General features: G+C 42.5%; 1 protein-coding gene across 1 annotated transcript in view; it reads left to right on the forward strand.

Moving 5' to 3' along the window:
• The window catches only part of EIF4EBP2 (eukaryotic translation initiation factor 4E binding protein 2), a 34,540-nt gene that overhangs the window by 10,451 nt on the left and 5,709 nt on the right, over positions 1-18,380 (forward strand). The window contains exon 2 of the mRNA XM_077454431.1: positions 17,824-18,000. Within this exon, the coding sequence (XP_077310557.1) occupies positions 17,824-18,000 (177 nt within the window). The remainder of the gene's footprint in view (positions 1-17,823; positions 18,001-18,380) is intronic.

Raw genomic sequence — 18,380 nt, forward strand, 5'->3', positions numbered from 1 at the left:
AGGGAGACCTCAAATATGCAGTTCATGCAAGACTGCCCAAGACTTTCCAGGAACTGAAGGCTTTTTGCTAAGAGAAATGGGCAGCTTTACCATCCGAGAAGATAGAGCCTCATCCACAAATACCACAAGACTTCAAGGTGTCATTGATGATTAAAGGGGCAATACATGATATTAAGAACTGGGGTATGTAAACTTTTTGATCTGGGTCATTTGGGTAGTTTTCTGTTGCCATTATGATTTTAAAAGGGTAAATACAGTTTATAACATGGTTTCAGCCAAACGCTAACCATGAGTGAAATGTTTTTGTGTTTATCTTTCAAATTCTCTGAAATTGAATTCTGCCATGGTATATAAACGTGTATGTATGTATATTATCTCACAAGTGAGTACACTCCTCACGTTTTTGTAAATGTTTTATCTTTTAATGTGCCAACACTGAAGAAATGACACTCTGCTACAATGTAAAGTAGTGAGTGTACAGCTTGTATAACAGTGAACATTTGCTGTCACCTCAAAATAATCCCACACACAGCCAATAATGTCTAAACCGCTGGCAACTAAAGTGAGTACACCCCTAGATGAAAATGTCCAAATTGGGATCAATATCAATATCTCTTGTGGCTGCCATTTTCCAGCACTGCCTTTTAAGCTCTGGTGAAATCCATGCCCAAAGTGGCAACTGGAGTCCTCTTTCCGTCCTCCATGACATCACAGAGCTGGTGGATGTTGGACACCTTGCACTCCTCCACCTTCCGTTTGAGGATGCCCCACAGATGCTCAATAGGGTTTAGGTCTGGAAACATGCTTGGCCAGTCCATCACCTTTACCCTCAGCTTCTTTAACAAGGCAGGGGTCGTCTTGGAAGTGTTTGGGGTCATCCTGTTTGAATACTGCCCTGCAGCCCAGTGTCCGAAGGGTGGGGGGATCATGCTCTGCTTCAGTATGTCACAGTACATGTTGGCATTCATGGTTCCCTCAATGATTTGTAGCTCCCCAGTGTTGGCAACGCTCGTACAGCCCCAGACCATGACACTTCCACCACCATGCTTGACTGTAGGCAAGACTCGCTTGTCTTTGTTCTCCTCAGTTGTGGCTGCACACTTCACACCATCTGAACCACATACATTTTTATCTTGGTCTCATCAGACCACAGGACATGGTTCCAGTAATCCATGTCCTTGTCTTCTCAAATATTTGTGGACTCTCTTGTGCATCTTTTAGAAGAGGCTTCCTTTTGTAACGACAGCCATGTAGACCAACTTGATGCAGTGTCTGGCTTTCAGTCTGAGCACTGACAGGCTAACTCTTCACCCTCTGCAGCAATGCTGGCAGCACTCATGTGTGTATTTCCCAAAGACAACCTCTGGCTACGATGCTGAGCACGTGCATTCAGCTTTCGACCATGGGGGGCCTGTCTTAAGTGGAACCGGTCCTATTAAACCGCTGTATGTTCTTGGCCACTGTGCTGCAGCTCAGTTTGAGGTTATTGCCAAGCTTCTTGTAGCCTAGGCCATGTTTATGTAAAGCAATAATTATTTTTTTTTTTTTTTTCAGATCCTCAGTTCTTTGCCATGAGGTGCCATGTTGAACTTCCAGTGACCAGTATGAGAGCAATAACACCAAATTTAACACACTTGTTCCCCAGTCACACCTGAGACCTTGTAACACTGAGTCACGTAACGGGGAGGGAAAATGGCTAATTGGGTCCAATTTGGACATTTTCACTTGGGGTGTACTTGCTTTTGTTGCCAGTGGTTTAGACATTAATGGCTGTGAGTTATTTTGAGGGGACAGCAAATTTACACTTTTGTGTAAGATTTACACTTACTATACATTGTAGCAAAGTGTTTTCTTTACTGTGGTCACATGAAGATATAATAAAATATTTACAAAAATGAGGGATGTACTCAGTGTGTGTGTTCTCTATCCTTGCAAAAGTATTAAACCTCCTTGGCTTTTTACCTATTTTTAGTTAAAAAAAAAATAAAAAAAAAAAAGTTGTGATGGATCAGAACACAAAGTTTATGAAGTGAAAATATATACATAAAACTATTTTTCCGGAATAAAAAAAAAAAAACTGGCATGTGCGTATGAATTCACCCATTGTTATGCAGCCCATAAAAAGCTCTGGTGCAACCAATTGCCTTCAGAAGTCACATAATTAGAGAAATTATGTCCAACTGTGTGCAATCTAAGTGTCATGTGATCTGTCATTACATATAAAAAATGTTATTTCCTTTGAAAGGCCCCAGAGGCTGCAACACCTAAGCAAGAGGCACCTAACCAAATACTGCCATGAAGACCAAGGAACTCTCCAAATAACAAGTAAGGGACAATGGGGCTTATTTACGAAAGGCAAATCCACTTTCCCTTGAAAGTGCTGTCACTCTAAATTTAATGGGTAGATCTGAAATGAGTGGAAGCTCTGCTGATTTTATCATCCAATCATGTGCAAGCTAAAATGCAGCCTTTTTTTTTTTTTTCCCCCTTGCATGTCCCCCTCGGATCTACAGGTATATTAAACTTCAAGTGCACTTGGAAGTAAAGTGTATTTTCCTTTCGTAAATAACCCCCAATGTTAAGTACATGTCAGGGTTAGGTTATAAAGAAAAATCAATCTTTGATCCCTAGGAGCACCATCAAATCCTAACCAAATGCAAAGAACATGGCACAACAGCAAACCTGCCAAGAGACAGCCACACACCAAAACTCAACGACCGGGCAAGGAGGGCATTAATCAGAGACAGCACGGAGACCTAAGGTAACCCTGGAGCTGCAGAGTGCCACAGCAGAGACTGGCTTATCTGTAAATAGGATGACAATAAGCCGTATGCTCCATAGAGTTGGGCTTTATGGCAGAGTGGCCAGAAGAAAGCCATTACTTTCAGCAAAAAAAGCACGTTTGAGAGTTTGCGAAAAGGCATGTGGGAGACTCCTAAAATGTATGGAGGAAGGTGCTCTGGTCTGAGACTAAAATTGAACTTTTTGGCCATCAAAGAAAACGCTATGTCTGTTGCAAACCCATCACATCACCCAAAGAACACCACCCCCCACAGTGAAACATGGTGGCGGCAGCATCATGCTGTGGGGATATTTTTCAGCAGTCAAGGCTGGGAAACTGGTCAGAGTTGAGGGAAAGATGGATGGTGCTAAATACAGGGATATTCTTGAGCAAAACCTGTACTACTCTCTCTCTGTGTGTGTGTGTGTGTGTGTGTGTGTGTGTGTGTGTGTGTGTGTGTTTTGAGGCTAGGACGGAGGTTTATCTTCCAGCAGGACCATGACCCCAAACACACTGCTAAAGCAACACTTGAGAGTGGTTTAAGGGGAAACATGTAAATGTGTTGGAATGGCCTAGTCAAAGCCCAGACCTCAATCCAATAGAAAATCTATGGTCAGACTTAAATTGCTGTTCAGCACAAACCAACTGGAAGGAGCTGTAGCTTTTTTGCCAGGAGGAATGGGCAAAAATCTCAGTGGTAAGATGCGGCAAGCTCATGGACTTATCCAAAGCGACTTGGAGCTATGATGGCTGCAAAAGGTGGCTCTACAAATTGACTTTAGGGAGGTGAATAGTTATGCACACTGACTTTCTGTTATTTTGTCCTATTTGTTTGCTTCACAATAAAGTCTTCAAAGTTGAGGGCATGTTCTGTAAATTGATGCAAATCTTCAAACAAACCTTGTTAGTTCCAGGGTGCGAGGCAACAAAACAAGAAGAAAAATACCAAGGAGGTGAATGCTTTTGCAAGGATATTATGTTTTTTTCCCCCCAAAAAACAAAGGCTCTATCTGTCAATCAATGGCAAGAATAAAGCCATTTCTCAAAGATATCCATAAAAAGTCTCGTCTGAAGTTTGCCACAAGCCACCTGGGGGACACACCAAACATGTGGAAGAAGGTGCTCTGGTCAGATGAAACCAAAATCAAACTTTTTGCCCACAATGCAAAACGATATGTTTGGAGTAAAAGCAACATAGCTCATCACCCTCAACACACCATCCCCACTGTCAAACATGGTGGTGGCAGCATCATGGTTTGGGCCTGCTTTTCTTCAGCAGGGACAGGGAAGATGGTTAAAATTGAGGGGAAGATGGATGCAGCCAACTACAGGACCATTCTGGATGAGAACCTGTTGGAGTCTGCAAAAGACCTGAAACTGGGACAGAGATTTATCTTCCAACAAGACAATGATCCCAAACATACAGCAAAATCTACAAAGGAATGGTTCACAAATAAACGTATCCAGGTGTTAGAATGGCCAAGTCAAAGTCCAGACCTGAATCCAATCAAGAATCTGTGGAAAGAGCTGAAAACTGCTGTTCACAAACGCTCTCCATCCAACCTCACTGAGCTCGAGCTGTTTTGCAAGGAAGGATGCGGTTCGAGGTAGAACCACAGCATTTTGAGTTTGTAGCCTTGCCCTTCGGGCTAGCTACAGCACCCTGGGTGTTCACAAAAGTCTTGACCCCACCTAGCCAGGTTAAGGGCACAGGAAATGACCGATTTTGGCATAACTAGATGAGCTATTGCTAATAGACCAGTCGGTGGCTTGTTTGACGCAAAGCGTACATGGAAAGTCTGGGTTGGATTCTCATCCTAGAGAAGTCGTGTGTGTGTGTGTTGCATTTTTATTTTTCGGCTAAAAAGGCTGGAGTACTTGGGTCTGATCATGGACGCAGCCCAGAAAAAGGTGCTCTTGCCTCAAAGATCAACTCCATAAGAGCTGTTGCGGATGGTCAGGTCAGGAGAGCCCTCCATTCACCTTTTACATGAGGTGGTTGGGAAAGATGGTGGTTTCATTAGAAGCATTTCCCTATGCCCAGTTCCATTTTTCAAAAGTATCCTGTCGGCTTGTAAAAAAAAAAAAAAAAAATAAACAATTCAAGCTTTAGACTTGCCAATGCGGCTGTCCCCAAGGGTGACCCAAAGCCTCAGTTGGTGGTTACTAACCCAGAATATGTTGAAAGGAAGATCCTTCAGACCAGTTATCTTGAAAGTGGTAACTACAGATGCCAGCCTCTCAAGCTGGGGAGCAGTACTGAAGAAAACTGTCCAGGGGCAGTGGTCAAGATCCGAAAGAGCCTTGCCCATCAACATCCTAGAGAGTCAGGCAGTGCATCTGGCTCTGAAGGCCTGGACTTTCAGGTTATGGGTTTGTCCTGTCAGGATCCAAATCCGACAATACCACAGCTGTGGCCTCTATCAATCGCTAAGGGAGCACCAAGAGCCATATTCTAACTTGGGCAGAAAGGAAAGTTCCGTGCCTATTGGCAGTCTTCATTCCAGGAGTAGAGAATTGGCAGGCGGACTACTTGAGTTGCCAGCAGTCATTCCAGATGGAATGGTCCCTTCACGCTGACGTGTGTGTGTGTGTGTGTGTGTGTGTGTGTGTTTTTGTTTTTTTATTTTTGTTTTGGCTGTTTGCCAAAGATTGGGGACTCCGGACATCTTCTGGTGTCCAGATTCAACATGAAATTGGTCAACTTTGTGTCCAGAACAAGGTCTCCACTCACATAAGGAACAGATACGTTGGTGACCCCGTGTGATCAGTTCTCACTGATTTATGCATCCACCTCCTCCCCCATTCAGTTGCTGCCACAACTTTTTTGCAGGATTAAGCTGTAAAGAGAGCTGGTAATTCTGGTAGCCCCGGCTTGGCCCAGAAGGTCCTGGTATGCAGAAATCGTAAAGATGGTGGTGGAGGACCCATGGTCCCTTCCACTACGGCCAGATCTACTTTCACAAGGGCCGATATTCCATCCTACCTTACAAACTCTAAATTTAACGGCTTGACTGTTGAAACCCACATTCTGAAAAAAAGTGGTCTTTCTCAGTTGGTTATCTCTACCTTGATTTAATGCAAGGAAGCCAGCTTCCAGAACTATATATTATAGTCTGGATGACTTGTGTTTCCCGGTGTGAGTCCAAGGGTTGGCACCCTCGGAGGTATATCATAGGCAGAATTCTTGCCTTTCTACAATTGGGGGTAGAGATGAAGTTGGCCGTGAGTACTATTAAGGGCCAAGTCTCAGCTTTATTGGTCTTATTTCAAAAGACCGCTTGCTTCACATTCTTTAGTCCAGGGTTTTATGCAAGGGGTGATGCGTCTTAATCCACCAGTTAGATCACCTTTCCCTTGGGCCTTTAACTTGGTTTTGTCAGTGTTTACAGATACAGCATATTCCCCATATTAGTCCTTCAGACAAGGAAGTTGGTGTTCTTGGTTGCTATATCCTCAGCAAAGAAAAGAGGGTTTTGGAGTTGGCCGCTCTTGTAAATAGCCTTATTTGATTCGCGAGGACAGAGTGGTGGTGTGCCCTCGTCCAGGTTTTCTACCAAAAGTAGTCCTCAAGCTTTCACCTGAACCAAGAGATTGTCCTGCCATCGTTTTTTTCCCAAAACAGTGTTCCAGGGAAGAGAAGTCACTACATTGTCTTGATGTAATGTGAGCGGTCAAAGTATATTTAAAGACTGCTCAGGCAGCGTCGAAATCCACTGCAAAGTGGATTTGGCAAGTTTATAATTCAGACTTCTGATTTAAGTGGTAAGATTCCACCTTTTTCAAGTCAAAGTGCTCTCTACCAGAGTGGTTAGTGCCTCTTGGGCAGTGCATCGCCAGGCCTCCATGGCTCAGATCTGTAAGGCTGCAACTTGACCTTCAGTACATGCATTCCCCAGGTTTTATCAGGTGGATGTAAGAAGTCATGAGGATATCGCCTTTGGGTGCAGTGTGCTGCAGGCAGCAGTATAGTTCCTCAAATCTGGGGGTGCCCTACATGTTGTCTCTCTTCCCTCCAAATAGCATTGCTATGGGACAGCCCACATAGTGATTACTATGGTGCTGTGTCCTGTGATGTACGATAAAGAAAATAGGATTTTTATAACGGCTTACCTGTAAAATCCTCTTCTTGAAGTACATCACAGGACAGCAGTCCCACCCCTCTTTCTGAGGTATAAGTATATTGCTTTGCTACAAAAACCTGAGGTACTCCTTTTTGGAGGAGGGGGTTATATAGGTAGTGAACTTCCTGTATTGGTTATACAAGTGTCCGTCAAAATGGGTGCCTATATTCCCACATGGTGATTACTAATGGTGCTCTGTGTCCTGTGATGTACTCCAATAAAAGGATTTTACAGGTAATTATTAAAATGTTATAAAAATCCTATTTTTCCAGCAATGCCTTAACCCTCTTGGTCATAGTTCCCCAGAGCTTCACAGGTTGCCACAGGAGTCCTCTTCCATGCCTCTATGACATCACATAGCTGGTGGATATTGGAGACCTTGTGCTCCTCCCACCTTTCATTTGAAGATGCCCCACAGATGCTCAATAGGATTTAGGTCTGGAGATGTGCTTGGCCAGTCCATCTTCACCCTCTTTCTTTAGCAAGGCAGTGGTTGTGTGTTTTGGGTTTGGTCTCTGAAGGGAAGGGATCATGCTGTGCTTCAGAATGTCAGGCATGTTGCCATTCATGGTTCCCTCACTGAACTGTAGCTCCCCAGTGCCGGCAGCACTCATGCAGCCCCAGACCATGACACTCCCACCACCATGCTTGAATATAACTTGATTTTTGTACTCCTCCCCTGGTTGCTTTCACTAATGCTTGACACCGTCTGAACCAAATAAGTTTATCTTGGTCTCATCAAACCACAGTATGTGGGGTTCCAGTAATCCATGTCCTTAGCCTGCAGTTTGCTGAAAAGAAGCAGACTTTCTTGTGCGTAACCCTTTTTTTTTTTTTTTTTTTTTTTTTTTTTTTTTTTTTTTTTTTTTTTTTTTTGGCTTCCTTCTGGGATGACAACCATGCAGACCAATTTGATGCAAAGTGTGGCAGAAGGGCTGACCCCACCCCTTCAACCTCTGCAGCAATTTTGGCAGCACTCATACGTCTATTTCCCAAAGACCACCTCTGGCTATGATGCTGAGCATGTGCACTCAACTTTGGTTGACTATGGCGAGGTCTGTTCTGAGTGGAACCTGTCCTATGAAAATGCTGTATGGTCTTGGCCATCATGCTGGACTCGGGTTCAGGGTCTTGACAATCTCCTTATAGCCTAGGCCATCTTTTTGTAGAGCAACTATTTATTTATTTATTTATTTATTTATTTTTTTCGGATCCTCGGTTCTTTGCCATGATGTGCCATGTAGAACTTCCAGTGTACAAGGAAGCATCTGTGGGGCATCCTTGTTGTGAGAGCGAGAACACCAAATTTAACACACCTGCTCCCCATTCACACCTGAGACCTTGTAACACTAGCGCATCACATGACACAATGGGGATGGAAAATGGTGCATTAAGCCCAATTTGGACCTTTTTCACTTAAGGGTGTACTCAGTTTTGTTGCTAGCGGCTTAGGCATTAATGGCTGAGTTATTTTGAGGTGGCAGTACATTTACTGTTATATAAGCTGTACACGCGCTACTTTGTAGCAAAGTGTCATTTCTTCAGTGTTTTCACATGAAAAAATAAAATATTTACAAAAATGTAAAGGGTGTACTCTTTTCTGAGATTCTGTAAATCCTGTGTTAATGATAAATAGGCTGGCTGCTGTCACCTGTGCAATGACTTCTAGATGCATATAAGTCCATGTTGATTTCTCACTTTTTAATATCTGTTTACCTTTTTCTATTTGCTTCCACTGTATTGGGTGTACTCCAAGCAATGTTCTCAGTGTCACAAGGGTTGGTACGTAATTTTACCTGCTGCCAAGTTATTGTTGGGACGCTAACTCATATGATGCACAATTATTCACTTAGAACATCTTGTGCATCTAGGGTAACCTTTATGTAAATAGTTTCATTATTTAACCACTTTAGCTTCGGAAGGTTTTACCCACTTCCTGACCCAGGCCATTGTTGAAGATATGGCACTGTTTCTTTAACTGACAATTGCTCGCTGTTTTGTGACGCTGTACCCAAATAAAATTGATGTGCTCCCAAAGTATCTGGTGTGCAATAATGTGCTCCTAGTTTTCTTTGCCATGACAGTATTTATAGCTACAAAAGCCTCAGCAAGTGGCGATGTCCTACTTCAACCTTTGTCGCAGATGCGCTTTTTTTTTATTTATTTTTTTTTTTTTTTCCCCTTTAGCTAAGTGGGTCTAATTGGAGTGGTTTCATAATTATCAGTCGACTGGCACCTGCAGAGATCTAATGAGGAAATCTGCTGGCCTTGCATCTCTTTAGATGTTTTCCTATTGGAGGTATCTCACCAAAAATGACATGGGATGCATGAAATCTGACTTGTATCTAAAGTGGGGTACACCCTAAAATAAAATTAGATGACCGTTCGTCCATTTTTTTTTTTTTTTTCTTCTCCACTGCAAATCAGAACCGACGAACAGTACAACAAAGTCCTTTTTTGTTTCTGATCATGTGCAGTGTCTTCTTGTATAAAAAGGTACACCTTAAACAAATCATTTGTACTGTTCCCATACAAAGTTTGTCCCAAAACTTGGAATTAGCTGATGAATTGTATACATACTATACGACGGGGCTTGACACAACCTGGGCACCAGGTCGCATCTGCGACCTGGCACCTGGGGCAGCACAGCTGGGGGTATCCTGTCTCCGTCGGGCCGGTAATTGAGCCCCCTGGCTTTGAGGCCTTCTGCGATCCTATGGTTCCTTCTGGAATCTGGCGCCCTCTTGTGGTGGCCATTGGAATGAGAACCAGCAATGCTAATGGAGCTTCCCCTGCCTGCCAGCCTATCGCCTTCCCTTTACTTAGAACCCCTAAACATTATATATATTTTTTATTCTAACACCCTAGAGAATAAAATGGTGGTCGCTGCAATACTGTCTGTCACACCGTATATGCACAGCGGACTTACAAGCGCACTTTTTTGGGGGAAAAATAATTTTATAAAAAAATAAGACCACAGTAAAGTTGGCCCAATTTTTTTTCTATATTGTGAAAGATAATGTTACACCAAGTAAATCGATACCCAACGTGTCATGCTTCAAAATTGTGCCCACTCATGGAATGGCGACAAACTTTTACCCTTTAAAATCTCCATAGGCGACGTTTAATAAATTCTTCAGGTTGCACGTTTTTTAAGTTAGAGGAGGTCTAGGGCTAGAATTATTGCTCTCACTCTACCGATCGCCGTGATACCTCACATGTGTGGTTTGAACACCGCTTTCATATATGCGTTCGGTTCTACACGCAAGCTTGGTGGGACAGGGCAGGTTTAAAAATTTTTATTATATTAACTTTTCTTTTTTTTTCTTTTTTTTTTTTTTTTTTTTTTTTTCACTGTTCCTTTAAAAAAGTCACTTTTATTCCTAATACAAGGAATGTAAAAATCCCTTGTAATAGAAAAAAGCATGACAGGTCCTCTTTTTATATATGAGATCTGGGGTCAGAGAGACCTCGTGTTTACACTAAAATGCAATTTTAAATTTTTTTTTTTGTCATTTGGAGGAAAATAAAATAAATAAAATGTCCCTCTAAGCCCTTGTACACACGGTCAGATTCCGACGGAATGTGTCCTATCGGACCGTTTTGACGGATATTCCTACACTGTGTGGTCTGCATCGGACTGTTTCTGTCGGAATATCCGACGGGCCAAGTTTTCCAACTTGCCGGTAAAATTTTCCGACAAAATGCTTCTATCGGACATACTCCGATCATGTGTAGCTTACTCCGACGGACAAAGTGCCACGCATGTTCAGATCAAATTCCTAGACCAAAGCTATTGGCTACTAGCCTGAACGTAGTCCTGTCGTAACGAAATAATATCACGTTATGTACAATTGGATTTTCCGACAACTTAATCCGACCTTGTGAATGCAACATCATTTCCGGACCTCTTCCGGAATTAACCCGTTGGAATTACTCCGGATTTGGTTGTCGGAATCTCTGACCGTGTGTACAAGGGCTAAGCTATGGGCAATAACTTGGAGACAGGTGGGGGGCTGGGGGCTATCTTCCCCTCACTCGTCTCCATGTCGGGACAGGTCCAGATCGCTGTCACGGACCTGGCTCCTAACTTTTTTAGCTGGCTCCTAGATTCCAAGCAAATTTGTCAACCCCTGCTATATGAAAATTTGTAATAAAAATGTTCGCCTGATTCTTGGTGTGTATGAGCCTTTAGGCAGACTTGGTGAGCCAATCGCACAAGCCGGAAGCTTATGTTTCTGGAGTGTGTTCAGTACAGACCTCCAGGTAGCCATATTGTATTTTGAGAAAAATACAGCGGCTGCAGATTGAAAAGGAAAGGTAATTTTTAATGACATTAGGATTTGTTGCAATTTCTCCCCCCCCCCCCCCCCCCTTTCAAAAGAGTTGCCCTTTTAAGTTACAAGTGATACAGATGACTTCTCATCTGCTTACTCTCACCCTTCATCTGCTTGTGTGCAAGCAGAGAGCACAGGAAGTTTTCTGGCAGGTTATCAATTGAAAAGATTTCACATCTATCAAACGGATATAACAAAAACTTTGGTGCAAGGTCCTTTACTTGGTGGGGAGTCAATGTGAGATGCTCCATTGACTTTTCGGAGGTGCCTAGACACTATCCTTTTTGCACAAGTTGTTGTTTTTGTCCATTGGAGATCAGTGACGGAGGGCTGGACCAATATTTGACTAGCTGATCTTTTAAAAGTACCTAAAAAAAAAAAAAAAAAAAAAAAAAAAAAAAAAAAAAATTGGCCCTAATTTTATACAAGGCCCGTTTTGACAGCATTGATCTCTTGTGTGCACGAGCCCTTACCCTCATAACATTTTACGTGTGTGTGTGTGTGTGTGTGTGTGTGTGTGGTTTTTTTTTTTTTTTTTTTTTTTTTTTTTTTTTTTCTTCACAACAATCTCTAGGGTTTACGGAGAATGATCTGAAAAGGATGCCTTGAGGTCAGAGGAAATTGGGCAGAATGATAGGAAAGGCAACAGTAACTCAACCACTTGTTACAATCAAGGTATGCAAAATGCCATGTCTGAACACAACACATCGAACCTTGAAGCAGAAGTGCTACAGTAGCAGAAGACCATATTGGGTGTCACTTCAGCCAAGAACAGGAAACTGAGGCTACAATTCACGCAGGCTCGCCAAAATTGGACAGTGGTGTAAACATGAAAGCATGGATTAGGGATGCAATAACCTTTGTGCAAATCAATTGCTTATTGCAATTTTCGGTAAAAAAAAAAAATGTAATCTATATATATATTTTTTTTTTTTTTTTGTGAGAAACGCACACCTGGTCAGAGTTGCTGACCACAATTTGTTTTTGTTTCCTTTAACAAACAAACTGGCTGTAGTCCAGACAGGGACAAGAGCTTTATATAAACAAAGCCCCTTTCATATTTCAGGCTGGGTGGCACTTGACTAGCAATGGCTATAAAGTTTTTATTCTTCTGAAGTCCTTGTTTGCAGTAGGCTGTGCTGGCACTGCAAGGGTTGGCTCATTTTATGCATAGGGGGGCTAGGTGAAGGAGTTTGTTACCTGATCCTCTGCTTTTTGCAGCCTGGCTGGACCAATTCCTGCAATATTTTTTTTATTTTTATTTTTTATTTTTCTTGTGCTAGTGTCTAAGGCCCCCTGCATTGGATGCTGAGGAACAGGGGAGTGGGGGAGCCAATAAGTAAAGGTGCTTTTCACATCCCCCTACACTAAACAAGCAGTTAAGACCTCATGTACAATGCTGCTGGAAAACGGACATTTAGGAGGAGTTTTTTCAACTGCCCCTGAACTCTCCTTTATCTGTCCGTGTACACAGGCTTATTTATAGTCATTTCTAGGCAGTTGAGTTTGGAGGCTTTTTTCCAATCTTCTATTGTCCAATTTTGGCGAGCCTGTGTGAATTGTAGCCTCAGTTTCCTGTTCTTAACTCGCTGGAGTGGCACCTGGTATGGTCTTCTGCTTCTGTAGCCCATCTGCTTTAAGGTTGTGTTCAGACATGGTATTTTGCATACCTTGGTTGTAATGAGTGGTTGAGTTACTGTTACCTCCCTATCATTTAGAAACAGTCTGCCAAGTTTCCTCTGACCTCAATAAGGCATTCTTCTTCAGATCATTCTATGTAAACCCTAGTGATGGTTGTGCATGAAAATCCCTGTAGATCAGCAGTTTTGAAATGCTGTATGGCCTCGACCACTGCTGCTGGTAAATGTTTGTTTAAAAGCAGTTGGGTCTTTCTGGGCTGCCCCTGATTTCTCCTGTTATCTTATCTGTCAATTTACACAGGCTTGTTTTTTATAGTAATTTCTAGGCAGTTGATTTTAGAGGCTTTTTTTTTTTTTTTTTTTTTTTTGTTTCAAAAGAAAAAAAAACATGGGTACAGGAGCTGCGTTTACAGGCATTTTGTGCACCAAATGACGGTAACTCGTGTTAAGCCACATTTTTGTTTTACAGGCATTTTTCATAATCTTTTATTGCCTATTTTGAAGAGAATGTTTAAACTACTCTTCTAGCCATAAATACTATATATATATATATTATTACATTTTTTAATTGGGATATTCTAGTAAATGGTGTTTTCAAAATTGGCGCTTTTTTCACTATAAAGAGCGACAATTTTTATAATTTTACTTTTTGCTGCAATATCCCAATTAAAGTATGTATGTATTAAATGCTCTTCCTGTTTTAAGCTGTGACTGGACACAGCTGATCATGTGGTAACGAGCTTCCATCAGAGGCTCTTTACCTCAATCGGAGATGCAGTGTGTCAGACTGACGCACCACTGATCACTTCTCCCCCCCCCCCCCCCCCCCCCCCCCCCACGGCTTGTCCTGGTAGACGTGACGTTCAGCCAGGATAACTGATCCACTTTGTGCACATCTGCAAACCTGTTTCTGTGTTTTTTGTTTTTTTTTACTGCGCTCTGCATATCATTTAAATATTCTTCTTTTTTTTTTTTTTTTTTTAGCTCTACAGTGAATTAGTGAACGGTTTGTGCAACACAGAGTGCTAGGTGTTTCAGTCTGTTAGTATTAAACTACTGTTGTTTTTTTTTTTTTTTTTTTTTTTATTATTCTCTGCCTGGACTGGCCTATCGGCATTAGTGGGGCAAAAAAGCTTTTATTCTTACCCTGCAAGGTAATCTCGTCATAATGTGCTAGTATGCATTGCATACTTTCACATTATGTGAAACGCTCCTTAAAACAAAGCGCAGTTGCCAGCGCTGCAGATGCTCCAGTCTTGCTTTTGGTTTCACTGATTCCTGCTCTGTAACCAGCTGGAGCCACGATGGTGTCACTCCTGCACATGCGTTCGGGATCTACAGTTTACGGCACGGGGCTATAATGGAAGGGCATGGGTGGCAGAGCGCATGTGCCAGTGATATCACTGGCTGCATGTACAATAAATATCTCTTAAATGGTGGCCGTTTTTAGGCTTATAGTTAAGCCTTTACCTATAGGTAAGCCTATAATAAAAGATGGTGATGAAAGTTTACTTCCAATTTAACCACTTGCCAACTGGCTCCTGTACATATACGTCGTCACTTTGAACATGGATATCTCAGTAACGGCAGCAGCTGCTGCCACAATCCATCTTTTCAGGAGCCTGTCTGTGCCTGGGTATGGAGACAAGTGAGGCTAAGATGGCCCCCACCCGTCTCCATACCATAGCGGAAGGGACGTTAAAATGTCACTTCCGCCCATAGCGCTTTAGGCACTTTTATTTTTATTTTTTTTATTGCATTTAAGTCCAAATATGAGATCTGAGGACTTTTTGACCCCAGATCTCATTTAAGAGGACCTGTCATGCTTTTTTTTCTATTACAAGGGATGTTTACATTACCTGTTATAGGAATAAAAGTGACCCAAATTTTCTTTTTTAACCACTTGGCGCCCATACTACGTCTATTGACGTCATGGGCTTTCAGTGGTTATTTCTGAATGATGCCTGAGGCCACAGACATTCAGATATTGGCGTTTTTCAGCCGGCGATTCCCTGCACCATAAGAGCGATCATAGCGGCTGTTCCGCCGATTGATCGTTCTTGTGGGAGGGGACGCTCCCGCCGCACTCCGGTGCTTGTACCGACTCACCGCTTCCATTGGTCGGGTGTCGGTGACAGGATCTGCCGGTCCCCGCCAGTTACCTTAGAGATTTCCAGCGGACCAGATCGTCCCTGGAGTCTCTGATCGTTCGGAGGCTGGTCTCGGTATTCAAATTAACGGCGCCGATTTGGCAGGGAAGCCAGGATCCTCCCTTTTTTTTTTTTTTTTTTTTTTTTTTTTTTTTTTTTCTTCCCAGCCTAGAGGTGAGATATGGGGTCTTATTGACCCCATATCTCACTGTAAATATGTCCGTTCGTGCCATATTCCTATTACAAGGATGTTTACATTCCTTGTAATAGAAATAAGTCATCTATCTTTTATTTATTTTTTTATTTTTTTTGTCAAACCTAAAAAAAATTTAATAAAAAAATGTAAAGCGTCCCTGTCCCCGTGTGCTCGCACACAAGCAAACGCATACGTAAGTCCCTCCCACATATGAAAACTGTGTTCAAACCACACATGTGAGGTATCGCCGCGAACGTTAGACTGAGAGCAATAATTCTAGCTCTAGACCCCCTCTGTACCCCAAAACATGTAACCAGTAAAAAAACTTAAATCGTCGCCTATGGGGAGTTTTAAATACCAAAGTTTGGCGCCATTCCACGAGCGCATGCAATTTTGAAGCGTGACATGTTGGGTTATCTATTTACTCGGCGTATCCTCCTTTCACATTATGCCAAAAAATTGGGTTAACTTTACTGTTTGTGGGTTTTTTTTTTGTTTTTTTTTTAATTGCTGCACAAATACTGTGCGAGATAAAAAGTTGCAACGACCGCCATTGTGTTCTCTAGGGTCTTTGCTAAAAAAACATATTTAATGTTTGGGGGTTCTAATGTAATTTTATAGCAAAAAAATAGGAATTTGACATGTAGGAGAGAAATAGCAGAATTGGCCTGGGCGCGAAGTGGTTAAACAGTAAAAAAATTCATAAAATTATGTAAAAATAAATGTGAGAAAATATACGCATAAGCATACTTAAGTAGCGCCCACATATGAAAACGGTGGTTAAACCACATATGTGAGGTATTGCCGTGGTCGTTGGAATGAGAGCAATAATTCTAACCCTAGACCTCCTCCAACTCATAACATGCAACCTGTAGAATTTTGTTATACGTTGCCTATGGAGATTTTTAAGGGTAAAAGTTTGACGCCGTTCCACAAGCTGGGGCAATTTTGAAATGTGACATGTTGGGTATCAATTTACTTGGCATAACTTTTTTTATCTTTCACAATATTAAAAAAAAAACTGGGCTTTTTTTTTATTATTCAAAACGTTTTTTTTCTCAAGAGTCCGCTTGCAAGACCACTGCACAAATACGGTGTGAAAATAAGTATTGCAATGACAGCCGTTTTATTCTCTAGGGTGTTAGAACTCCCAAACATTACTTTAAGTAATTTTCTAGCAAAAAAAAAACTTTTAAACATGTAAACACCAAAATCTCAAAATGAGGCTAGTCCTTAAGTGATTAAGGTACGCAAGTTATATTTGAAAGAAAAAAAGCCCTTGCCACGCATATAGGGAGCGAAGCCTCTTATTACTTAAAGCGGAGGTCCACCCTAAAGTGGAGCTTCCGCTCATTGGATCCCTCCCCCCTCCGGCGCCACAATTGGCACCTTTCAGGGGGGAGGGAGGTGCAGGTACCTGTACAGGTATCTGCACCCATTTCCGGCGTAGATTCTGCAGAAGCCACGCCCCTTTCCGAAGGTCCCCCGCTGCCTGCTGGGAAACACGGATCCCAGAGACAGCGGGGACCATCCTTATTGCGCAGCGCGACTCGCGCATGCGCAGTAGGGAACCGGGAAATGAAGCCGCAAGGCTCCACTTCCTGATTCCCATACCCAAGATGGCGGCTTCGGGTGCTGACAATTCGGGGGCGTGCTGGGCGGGTAAGTGTCATTATTTTAAGTCAGCAGCTGCAGTATTTGTAGCTGCTGGCTTTAAAAAAAAAAAAAGCGGACTCCCGCTTTAATTTACATTATCCATTAATTTCCTTTTTTTTTTCTTTTTTTCTTTTTTCCAAAATGTCCACTTTACTTTTATTCTGTGACCAAGTATACGTGCTGGTGATGGGTAGAGTTGGCTGCCAGCTACATCCATGCGGATTCTTTTGACATTTTAAAGGGGTTGTTGCAACCACCAAATTCTGAGTGTGAGCGTCTACATATGTAGAACAAATTGCACTTGTGTAAAAACTTTGTCCAAAAAAAAAAAGCCTTTTATTCAGGGACTTTGGCCAAAGATCCAGTCCATAATCACTTTAAAGCTGAGTTCCACCCAAAAGTGGAATTTCTGCGCACTGGTGCCACATTTAACACCTTTCGGGGGGGGGGGGAGGAGGGAGGGACAGGATACCTGTCTGTCTATACCTGTCCCCACTTCTGGAAGCCTCAACTACAGGTATTTGCATCATCACTAGGGCTTCCTCCTTCCCTGGCCTCTGGGCCAGTAGAGAGGCGCAGAGCCTTGCAAATGCGCTGTAGGGTTCCCAGCTTGAAGCCCTTAAGGCTACAGTGCCAGGTTCCCTTACTTGCAGTGGAGGCAGCATGCACCCCAGAGCTGATGGAAACAGCTGCAGTGCTGACATCGCTGGACTCAGGACAGGTAAGTGTCCGATTTTATTAAGTCAGCAACTGCAGTATGTGCAGCTGCTGGCTTTTCATTTTTGCAGAGGTGGGTGGAACAGGTGTAGTGGGTAAGATTCCTTCATTTTCATGGTTTAGAGAGAAATGTAAAGGCTGCTATTGGCTACTGTGATCTGCTGCACCACGACTTGCTAATTTTGTTTAATGCTCTTTTATATTTTTATCACTTCCTTTAGGGACCAGGATCATTTATGATCGTAAGTTTCTTTTGGACCGTCGCAATTCTCCCTTGGCTCAGACCCCTCCTCGTCGCTTGCCGGATATTCCTGGAGTTACCAGCCCTAATATTGCTGTCGAACCCCCCAAAGTAGAAACAAATAATTTGAACAACCACGACAGGAAGACCGCTCTTGGTAAGATATGTATGTGTGTGTATTTATTTTTCTTGCTTTTACAGTCCCGGTGACTCTTTCGAAGTCCCTGGTTTTACGTTGAATTCTAGAGGTATCTGGCAATCAAGGTGCTAAAGTAGCTAATGGGTGACTGACATTTTGATATGTTGCCATCCCTGCAAAAACAAATTTGGGTCCTTTTCACACATGTGGACCGTTATACGCCTGTCAGTTTTTTTTTTTCAGGCGGATCTGAATGGGCACTCCCATACAGCTCTATGGAGTGTTGGATGTCAGCCATCCATCTGGCGGATCAGATGAAACCAGACAGGCGGTCTGTAATCATCCAGATTTCTTTCTTTTTTTTTTTTTTTCTCTGCATCAAACCCGCATGGAAAGTA

The sequence above is a fragment of the Lithobates pipiens genome, unplaced genomic scaffold (genome assembly GCF_037356315.1).
Source record: "Lithobates pipiens isolate NorthernLeopardFrog02 unplaced genomic scaffold, aLitPip1_a1.2 Scaffold_25, whole genome shotgun sequence".
Classification (NCBI taxonomy): domain Eukaryota; kingdom Metazoa; phylum Chordata; class Amphibia; order Anura; family Ranidae; genus Lithobates; species Lithobates pipiens.